At 48.1% G+C, this 10,886-nt stretch overlaps 1 protein-coding gene across 1 annotated transcript in view; it reads left to right on the top strand.

The window, feature by feature from the left end:
- The window catches only part of PTPRN2 (protein tyrosine phosphatase receptor type N2), a 529,168-nt gene that overhangs the window by 74,722 nt on the left and 443,560 nt on the right, over positions 1-10,886 (top strand). Inside the window, exon 5 of the mRNA XM_029234487.1 lies at positions 6,108-6,465. Within this exon, the coding sequence (XP_029090320.1) occupies positions 6,108-6,465 (358 nt within the window). The remainder of the gene's footprint in view (positions 1-6,107; positions 6,466-10,886) is intronic.

The following is a 10,886-nucleotide window of genomic DNA, read 5'->3' as shown; positions in this document are numbered from 1 at the left end:
TAACCTAATTGATATTTATAGAATGATACACCTAAAAACCACTGAATACACATTATTTTCAAGTACACATAGAGTATTTCCCAAGATGGATCATGTGCTGAGCCGTAAAGTAAGTCTCAACAAATGTCAAAGCATCAAAATCATACAGAGAAAGATATTAAAGAAGAGAAAACTATAGATGATTATCTCAGAAATACAGAAACAAAATTTCTAGACAAATCAAATCCAACAATATAAAAAAATAATAATACATCATGATCAAGGGAGATTTATTCCAGAAATGCAGGGCTGGTTACATCTGAAAATTAATCAGTACAACTTACCATATTAACAAGGAAGAGAAAAGCTATATGATAGTCTCAAAAGTAAAAGCACTTGACAAAAGCCAACATCATGATAGAGACCTACAGCTAACACCATACTGAATGAGGAAGAATGAATGCTTTCTACTTCAGATCTGGAATTCCACAAGGATGTCTGCTTTTACCTCTTCTGTGCAACATTGCCCTGGAGGGCCTAGCTCGTGCAATAAAGCAAGAAAAAGGAATAAAAGGCATCCAGATTACGTGATCATCTTTGTAGAAAATTTGGTGGAATCTACGAAAAAGCTACTAAGACGAATAAGTGAGTGTGGAAATGCTGTGGAATGCAGAGTAAATATACAAATAAATATACAAATATACAAACGTCAATTAGGTATTGGAATTATAAAAATATCATTTGTAATAGCATCAAATATTATGAAACAACTAGACATAATCTAACAAAAATATGTGTAAGGCTTTAAACGTTGAAAATTTTGAAACATTGAGAGTAATTAAAGAAGACCTACGTTCGTGGAGATACACACCATGATCACGTGTGGGGGACTCGGCAGTGCTAGGGTGGCAGTTTCCCCCAAACTGTCCTATAGACGTGACACCTCCGTTTACAGAGGGAAACGGAGGCTGAAACAGAGTGAAATGTTCACTTTCAGATGCTTAATTGGTGGAATTCTTGTTCAACTTTTTCATGTTTGTTTTTTAAGCCAAAAAGAAGGTCCCCAAGTTGCCTTCTTGGAAGCCAGTTGAGCACAGTTCTGCGTTTTCCGTCAGCCAGCCTGCAGGATGGGCCTGCTTCTCTGTGGCACTGCCTGAAGCCAGGCCTGGGGCCACATCCAGCTCTGCTTCTACTCACCAGAGATCCTGTCTCCTTACCCACAAAATGAGGAGTCTGCAGACACCAAAATGTCACGTCTGTTGAGAGGGTCAAAAAGAAGTAAAAACACATGAAGCCAAAGAATGGCCTGGCGCTGGCACTCAGAACACACCACCCACGTGGGATGGTTATCCTGAGGTCCTCCGGGTGGACGCTGCAGGCAGCTGACCTGCAACCCCACGCCTCGTGCTCACCCGGGCTGGACAGAAGAGCGGACTGCAGCTCTCCCTCAGTCCATTCCCTTTACCTCTGCTTGCGGGCATGAGGGTGTGGGGTGCAGCTGCCGCAAAGGACAAAGTGCAAAGCGGGAGGAGCGCCCAGTGAAGCAGAGGTGATGCAGCAAGAAGGTAGTGCCACGGGGAGACGAGAACCAACGCGCGCGTCCTGTCGTCAGCCGTCTCTGTAGACTAGTTCCAAGCTACGTAATGGAGCATCGTTTGCAGATATCCGTAACTTAACATCCACACTTTGTACTGCTGTGAACCTTCTGCAAAATTCATTGATCCTGTGGTTTAGAACTTAACACCTCTTCAGCCTCAGATTTTGTGAACCCTAGAAACTGGGGACTGATTTTTCTAACTGATAGTTCTGTATCTGAGCAGCAGATAGCGTAGCTGTCGTGGTCAAAGGTAGACCAGTGTGAGGCTCCTCTGAATGCAGAAATGTTTTTGTCCTGGGGACAGTGCTGTCAGTAAGAATCACACCTCCAATCTACTGCCCCTGAACGTGGGCGGGTAGCTGAGAGCCTGAACAGGACTGAGCACTGACGGCTTCCCACTGTGTGGAGACAGACCAGCTTTTGCCAGAATCACCCTCTACGGCCCGAGCCCAACAAGGCAGAGCAGTCTAACCCCAACTCTCCGTTAATGAGCCGGACGTGAGGGTTGCCGAGACCCACCCCCAGCCCCCCAATCTTGCCGCCTCCAACGGCATCACGGGGCCGTCTCATTAGGAAGCCTGTGGACAGCCCCACCGCCGTGTGCTCTGTCACGCCGGCAGCAAGTGTGTCTTGATCAATGTGCTTGTCAGCGCTGCCTTCGGGCTGTGAGACAAACTGGAGGAAATGTTTGCTCTGTGGTCAAAAGATGGCTCAATTGGGGTTTCCTAATTTGTTCTGGATCCTTGGCACAAGAGAATATTTGATGAGCACGAGTGACTAATGTACAGGCAAAAGTCTCATCCACTCAGTGTTCGCTGGCAAGTGGGACTCGGAGGGCCTGCCATCGGAACTCATAATTGTGCAATCTGGGACTGGGCAGGTGTATCTCCATGAGAGGAAGGGGCCCTGACTTTCAGCTCTAGTACCCAGGCCCTGGCACGGCTGGGAGCCACGCAGGCAGGGGATGTGATGCAAGTTGTGGCTCTAGGAAGGGTGTCACCTGGCTCCAGGAAGCTGCCCTGATTTCCCCAGCTGATTATGGTCACTTCCTTCCAAACTCCGTATCCCCAAACCTCTTTGATATACTTTCCATTATAGTTACTAATGTCTATGACTTAACTCCCATTTCAGTCTGCAGGCTGTTTGAGGACAGGTCCATGTTGGAGGCATTCTTCCCCTGGAGAACGTAGAATGTGGTCCAGAGCTCAGCACACAGCAGCACTAGTGGCTGTGATGCTGCTGGTGGTGGCGACGCTTGGTAGCAATGATGCTGATGCTACCATTTATCCAGTGCCCTCCTCTGAGCCATGTGCTGAGCTAGGTACCTGTACTCTCCCTAATACAACTGCTTCAAGAAAAAAAGGATTCCCCCGCCCCGCCCAGTTTTGTAGGGGCAAAAGTGGAGCTCAGAGAGGTTAGAAAGTTCTGAAGGTCACACAGAGCTGTGCTGACAGCACTGGGCCAGTCTCCCAACCGAGCCTCCTGTCCCCTTGGTTTACTCAGCAGACCCTTGTGGGATGTGCAGGGAGTGGATCTGCGCCGTCTCGTGTGGAACACCATGGGCTGAGGAATGTCGTCCCAGGGTACATTCCAGGAAGGTTGGCAGCAGTTCTCAGCTGCTTCACACATGCGACGCAGACCACACCAGCGACACCCAAACTAGACTGGGATGACACACAGTATGAAGGGTTAACAGGCCGGAAGTGGCTGTACCAGCCAGTCCTCATGCTTTCCACAGGTTGCCAATCTCCAGATTTGGGCAACTGCAGTCATAGCACTTACTCAGCATTATCTTAGGAAATTGGACATCGTAGGTTTGTTGGACTGAGGTTTAAAACGTCTTCAGAATAGGGGGTTGAAAATGGTTGTAGAATTTTAGACCCAGAGGTGGGACAGAGTCCACTTGGATGGCTCCCTCAGGGCTGGTGCTCAGGTCCCCACTGCTCTAAAGGAAATGCGGGTGTGACACGGGCGAGTGAGTGACACCACTAGCTGTTAGTAGGCTAGCGGTAAGCCACTAGTAAGTAGGAGCTACTAGCGCTTCTGTGCCAGGTGCTACGCCCATCATCCCCATTTTACAGGTGACTTAGAGGCTAAATAACTCGTCAAGGCAAAGGTCACTAAGCAGCAGAGGTGAGACCCAAGCCCGGCGGCCTTGCCCAGAGGCCAGCTCCCTCTACGTGCTCACTGCGTCCGGATAGGAAGCCTCAAAGAGGCAGCGACCGAGAGGATACCCTCCTCGCTGCTCCCCCCGCCCCCAGGCTCTGGGTGACCTGGGCACCCTCACCCGGGGCCGCGCTAAGCTCTCCCACTCTCAGACGACCTGGGGTCACCTGTGAAAACTGAAGTTTTTTTTAAATTATTACTTTTACAGTCTGCCTGCTGAAATATTCCTTTTCCCTCTTCACCTTAATTTGGCTCAGAGCATAAAAGACCTCACGCAGATTGTTTACCCCGGTCCACTGCACGGATCACACGCAGCACTGATTGTCTGCGCTGTGTGCAGCCTGCTGCGTCCGCCCCCCAAGCTCTCCACTCGACTCTAATGAAAGGCCCTTTGAGTAGAAGGTGCATTCCAGCAAAGAGGGTCAGTGCTCGTGGCACCGTAATGAGGCTCCCGGAGGCCGTCCCAGCCTCCAGAGCTGGGGCCCGACCAGGTGTTCAGAGACAGCCTTTCTCCACGGAAGTTCAGGCTGAACTTAAGATTGACACTTACACACCCAATTTGTGCAAGACTGCTGGAGGGGCTACTTGTTGTGGAGGCATCCCCTCTCTCTTTCTCTCTCTCATGAATCTTACTTTTTCTCTTCTAAAGGAAAAGCAGTTGATTTCAGCCAGCACTTGAACAAAATTATACAATTTGGATGACAACTAAAATCACATCATTTAGAACTAAAAACAATCTTGGAGATAATGGCCAGTCTCCTCTGACAGGAGAAAACCGAGTGTCAAGAGGTCAGGTGACCTGCCCACGCTCATATGTGAGAACGGAAAGTAGCACCATGTCAACCCCAGCTTCCTGCTTCAGGCTGGCTACGTGAAAAGCTGTCCTGCAAGGCTGAACACAGATATTTTTAAAATAGACAGATTTGGGAGTCTGAGCCACTGCCTTAAATTCAGTGATGGCTGCACATCTTAACTAGATCCCCAAGTGTGTACCCACTGACTAAACACTGATTTGTGCCCCAAGGGAGGTGCATGTAGAAAATGTGAACGGGCAAGATTTTAAAAGTTTATGGTCCCTGCACCCGGAGAAAAACCATGAAAGCAGCCCTGAAGTCATCTCCGAGTGGGAAATTACTGTTTGTCCATGAAATTCTGACGGTGCCGTCGTCAGAGGCAGAATATTGAGATTTCTAACGTTTTTACAGCTGTCCCAGACATGAGGAAACTGGGCCTTGTTTTGTCTAGTGGGCAAAACAAAGTGTGATGAGATCATGTCAGGGGAACGTTTACTAAATGAGTGAGGAGGCAAAGTGGGTGGAGGCTGAGGAAAAGGCCATGGATTCGACATCATGTGTAAAACAAGAGGCCCTGGCACCTTCACCGGCCAGAATATCGCTGTAAAAAGGATTGGATGGATGTAAAAGGGATTTAAGTGATCAGTAAAGACAGGAGCTGGAGTGAAATAAAAACCATCAGACAAAGGAGAGAGTCCGTCGCGGGGGAAGCTACTCTGTGGAGTTACAGTACACACCAGTGCATGGCTATGTCGAAGGAAGACAGCTGTACTATAAAATAAAAACGAGTAAGAAGAGAAATGGAGCCCTCACACGCTGCCGGCACGGTGATAGTGGTGCAGCCTCGCGGGAACATGTTTTGGCGGCTCCCGGACAGTTCATGCAGAGCTGGCCACTGCCCAGCACCCCACTCCCAGGCACGTGCCCGGGAGACATGAAAACAGGTCCACACAGAGACTTGTACACGAAGGTTCACAGCAGCGTTATTCATAATGGCCCCCAAATGGAAACAACCCAGATGTTCACCAGCTGAGGAATGAAGAAACCAAAATGTGCTCTGTCCTTAATCAATAATTTTCAGTCATCAAAAGGAATTTGGCACCAACATGCTACAACACGGATGCACCTTGGAATAATCATGCTCATCGAAAGAAGCCAGACACAAAGGCCCCATTGTGATTCTGTTTACGTGAAATGCCCCAAAATAGGCAAAGTCATGGAGAAGGAGGTAGATGAGCAGTTGCCTGGGGCCGGGGGAGGAGGAATGGGGTGATAGAGGGTTCCGTATCAGGCGATGTTTGCACTGCTCTGCGGATCTGCTAAAAACACTGAATGGGGTGAATCTCATGGCGTGTGAACTGTATTTCAATAAAGCTGTTACGAAAAAGACACCGTGGGAGGAATGTGGACGTGGGACCCGGCCCATCCGTGAATTAATCTGTGGTGCCTGTTTGGGGTGCGCGTTCCGGGTGCCTGGTGCTGTTTAGCGCCCGGAGGTCCAGACCCGGTGCCACTTCAGGGCCTGCCCGTCAATGGGTGCTCACCTGCTGTTTGTCCCCCGGCCCCTGCAGGGTGAGGACCCCCCGGCCGACAGCGTGCTGACCTTCGTGGCCCGGACGTCCGCCCTGACCTATGCCCCCGCGTCCCGGGCCGATTTCCCCGGGGACCGCCCGCTGCGCACGCTCCGCAGGCTCCAGCCCGACGAGCTCAGCCCCAAGGTGGCCGGCGGTGCGGACAGGCAGAGTCTGGTCGCCGCACTGGGTGCCTACGCGGCCCGGAAGCCCCCCGCGCCCCCCAGGGACGGCGACCCCGCAACCCGCAAGCTCGTGCGCGCACCCTGGCAAGAGCCCAGGGTCCTTTCGGCACCGGCGGCCCCCCAGAAATGGCCCTCGCCTCCGGACCCCAGGGACGCCTTGGGCACGGAAGACGGTAAGTGCCCTTTGCGTGCTTGTCGTCGGCTTGTTTCTGCCTCTCAGGCGGCTGCCCAGGCCGGGCCTCCGAGGCTCTCTCCACGTGCGCACCAGGCTCCGCCATAGAGTGGACAGAGGCCGAGGGGTGGGAGGGGCCGTCCGTCCTGGTCCTGCTCCTGGGTCGCGGGGACTCAGGCGGCCAGTGCCTGCGGCGGAGGGACCTTCGGATCTCCTGGGGGAGACGCCCTCCGCGTTCAGTTCTCGCTGCCCCGACAGTCTCGCTATTTCATGACTTTATTGGTGGAGATGATGAGGGAATACGACTCACAGGCCAAAGCTGGCCCCGCCCAGCGTTTGGTAAATTGAATATAAACGACTTCGGAGTCCACTGCCCTTTCCTTTTGTCTCCGCCTCTCCACTCCTGTGGTCAGACTCATGCCCAGCTCCTTGGTTTATGGGTGTTTGCTGGTCCCCATGAGACCGGCCTGAAACGAACGCTGCCCCCAGTGCCATGAGTGTACTTGGGCCCTTGAAGTGACCAGCCCTCGAGGCCGCCACTTCGGCCCTTGATGTGAGTCACCCCGGCTGTGGTCACCCCACGGGAGGAGGGCTGTTGGCCGGTCCTAGCCTCTGTGAGATGCCCAAGGGCCTCATCTGTTTTCTAACAGCCTTTCCCTAAGACCGTAAAATATAAAGTGCGATTTTGATAAAATATGACTTCTCCTTTGAAGATATACAAATAATAACATGAAGCAGGTAACAGCTTAAAAAAATATTGAGTGTCCGTTCCCATTCACGCTCCCTGTCTATAAGTGGAGGCTTGATCGGGGCCGCTCTGGTGGGGCTCTTCGGGGAACATCCTCTGAAGATGCTCTCTCCGCTCTCCAGTGACCCTTATTAGCGGCATCATTTGGTTGGCGTTTTCTCCTGGGCTACGTTGCAATGTGGGTTATCTTTTTATATATATTGTCTTCCCAGCTGCGCTATATGCTTTAAAGAGTCACGTAAAATGTTAGCCTCAGAGCAAACAGAGAGACTTGTAGGATGAACGCCCACACATGCATTGCTGGGTTACTCTCGCTACTTCTGTGACCCCCTCCTCCCCTACGCTGACAGATTCAATCGGACGCTGTCAGGTTTCACCTGTCACACTTCAGTATTGCACTGCCAGAGATACGACTCTTGAATAAACCTAACCAAACAGCTTTATCCCATGTTAAACTTCATACTAATGTCTTCATATCACCAAGTATCTAATCTGTGTTTAAATTTCTCACTTGTAAATTTTCTTTACAGTCGGTTCTTTGAAGGCAGTATCCGAAGACGGTCCACTGAATTGGTGGACGTACCTGTTAAGCGCCTTTTAAACTACAAAAGCTTTCTCCTCCCTCTTTTATTCCCTTGTATCATTTTTTTAAAAAAAAAATATTGTTTCAGGTGTACAACGTTTTAGTTTGACATCTGTATACACTACAGAGTGATCACCATCAAAGGTCTAATTACCATCCATCTCCATACAGCTGACCTCTTCACCCATCTTGCCCCCATCAACCCCTTCCTCTCTGGTAATCACTAATCTGTTCCCTGTATCTATGAGGTTTTGCTTTATGTTGTTTCTCTATTTTAGATTCCACATATGAGTGAAATCATACAGTATTTGTCTTTCTCTGTCCAACTTATTTCACTAGCTTAATACCCTCTAGGTCCATCCATGTTGTAGCAAATGGCAGAATTTCATTCTTTTTCACGACTGAGTAATATTCCATTGTATATATGTATGTACCACATCTTTTTTTTTTTAAGTTTTTTTTTGATGTGGACCTTTTTTTTTAAGTCTTTACTGAATTTGCTACAATATTGCTTCTGTTTTATGTTTCGGTTCTTTGGCCCTGAGGCATGTGGGACCTTAGTTCCCCTCCCAGGGATCAAACCTGCGCCCCCTGCATTGGAAGGTGAAGTCTTCACCACCGGACCGCTAGGGAAGTCCCACCACATCTTCTTTATCCATTCATCTGTTGATGGATAGTTAGGATGCTTCCATATCTTGGCTATTGCAATGAACATGGGGGTGCATATATCTTTTTGAATTAGTGTTTTTGTTTTCTTTGGATAAGTACACAAGAGTGGAATTGCTAGATCATATGGTACTTCTTATCATTTCTGTCCCTTTGTTAAGTTCCGGCTGTGTTCATCCATGCTTCTTCTGGGTTCAGTGAGCATCTTTATGACCATTATTTTAAACTCTTTATCAGCTGAGTTGCTTTTCTCTCTTTCATTTAGTTCTTTTTCAGAGGTTTATGTCTCGTCCTTTTGATTGGAACATGTTCCTTTGTCTCCTTATTTTGCCTAATTCTCTGTGTCTGTTTCTCTGTGTTAGGTGTATCAGCTACCTCTCCCAGTCTTGAGGAGTGGCTTTTGTAGGAGACATCCTGTGGGGCTCAGAGGTGCAATCCCACTGGCCACCGGAGCCTGGGGCTCAAGGGGTGTGCCCGTGTGGGGCACCTGCCCTCCTGTTGTGGTGAGGTCAGGTGCCCTCCTGTTGTGGTGAGGTCAGGGTTGTGGAGGGGCGCTGGCGGGTGGGGTTATCGCCTGACTGGTTGTGAGCCCTGCTGAGGTGCAGGGGTGGCAGCACTCTTGGTAGGGTGCTAACAGGTTAGGTGGTAATTTCTTGAGAAATCTCCGTACTCTTTTCCGAAGTGGCTGCACCAATTTACATTCCCACCAATAGTGCACGAGGGTTCCCTTTTCTCCACATTCTGTCCAACATTTGTTATTTCTTGTCTTTTCAATAATAGCTATTCTGACAGGTGATGTCAATGAGGTGATACCTCATTGTGGTTTTGCTTTGCACTTCTCTGATGATGAGTGATGTTGAGGATCTTTTCACGTGCCTGTTGGCCATCTGTATGTCTTCCTTGAAAAATGTCTATTCAGATCCTCAGCCCATTTTTTAATCAGGTTTTTGGCTTTTTGTCGTTGAGTTGTATGAGTTCTTTTTATATCTTGGATATTAGCCCCTTGTTATTATATGCTTTTCAGGTCTCTTCTCCCATTCAGTAGGGTGCCTTTTCATTTTGATGATGGTTTTCTTTGCTGTGCAGAAGCTTTTTAGTTTGATGTAGCCCCATTTGTTTATGTTTTGCATTTGCTTCCCTTGCTTTTGGTGTCAGGTCCACAAAAACATCTCTAAGATCCATGTCAGTGAGGTTGCTGTGTATGTTTTCTTCTAGGAATTTCATGGTTTCAGGTCTTACATTCAAGTCTTTCATTCATTTTAAGTTAATTTTTGTGTACGGTGTAAGATGGTAGTCTGGTTTCGTTCTTTTACATGTGGCTGTTCAGTTTTCCCAACACTATTGAAGAGACTGCGTTTTCTCCATTGTGTATTCTTGCCTCACCTGTTGTAGATTAATTGACCATATAAGTGTGGGCTTATTGCTGGGTTCTCAGTTCTGTTCCATTGATCTATGTGTGTGTTTTTGTGCAGTACCATGCTGTTTTTATAACTGAGGCTTTGTAGTATAGTCTGAAGTCGGGGAGCTTGATGCCTTCAGCTTTGTTCTTCTTTCTCAATATTGTTTTGGATATTCAGGGTCTTCTGTGGTTTTACAGGTTTTAGAATGATTTGTTGTAATTCTGTGAAGTATGCCATTGGAATTCTGATAGAGATTGCAGTGAACCTGTAAATTGCTTGGGGTAGTATTGACATCGTCACAATATTAATTTTTCTAATCCATGAAAAAGGAATGATGACCTTGCTGGGTAGAGAATTCTTGGTTGGAAGTTTTTTCCTTTCAGCTCTTTGAATATGTCATGCCACTTCTTTCTGGTCTGCAAACTTGCTGCTAAAATATCTGCTGATAGCCTCACGGGGGTTCCCTTGTATGGAACAAGTTGTTTTTCTCTTGCTGCTTTTAGGATTCCCTTTATCCTTAACTTTTACCATTTTAATTATAATGTGTCTTGGTATGTGTCTCTTTGGGTTCATCTTCTTCAGAACCCTCTGGGCTTCCGGGACCTGGATGTCTGTTCCCTTCCCCAGATTAGGGAACTTTTCAGCCACTATTTCTTCTAATAATTTTTCTGGCCCTTTCTCTCTCTCTCTTCTCCTTCTGGGGTCCCCATAAAGCAAATGTTATCTCGCTTGATGTTTTCCCAAAGGTCTTTTAAAATGTCTTCCCTTTTTAAGTTCTTCTTTGCTTTGCTGCCCTGAGTCCCACTGCTTTGTCTTCCAGCTGCTGACTCGTCTTCTGCCTTATCTGGTCTGCTGTTGAAACCCTCTAGTGCGTTTTTCTGTTCAGTTATAACTTCTGTTTGGTACTTTCTTATAACTTCTGTCCCTTTGTTAAGTTCCGGCTGTGTTCATCCATGCTTCTTCTGGGTTCAGTGAGCTTCTTTATGACCATTATTTTAAACTCTTTATCAGCTGAGTTGCTTTTC

Source organism: Monodon monoceros, unplaced genomic scaffold (assembly GCF_005190385.1).
Source record: "Monodon monoceros isolate NGI ecotype Baffin Bay Population unplaced genomic scaffold, NGI_Narwhal_1 Super_Scaffold_2, whole genome shotgun sequence".
Lineage (NCBI taxonomy): Eukaryota > Metazoa > Chordata > Mammalia > Artiodactyla > Monodontidae > Monodon > Monodon monoceros.
This window is presented reverse-complemented; position numbering and strand designations above follow the sequence as displayed.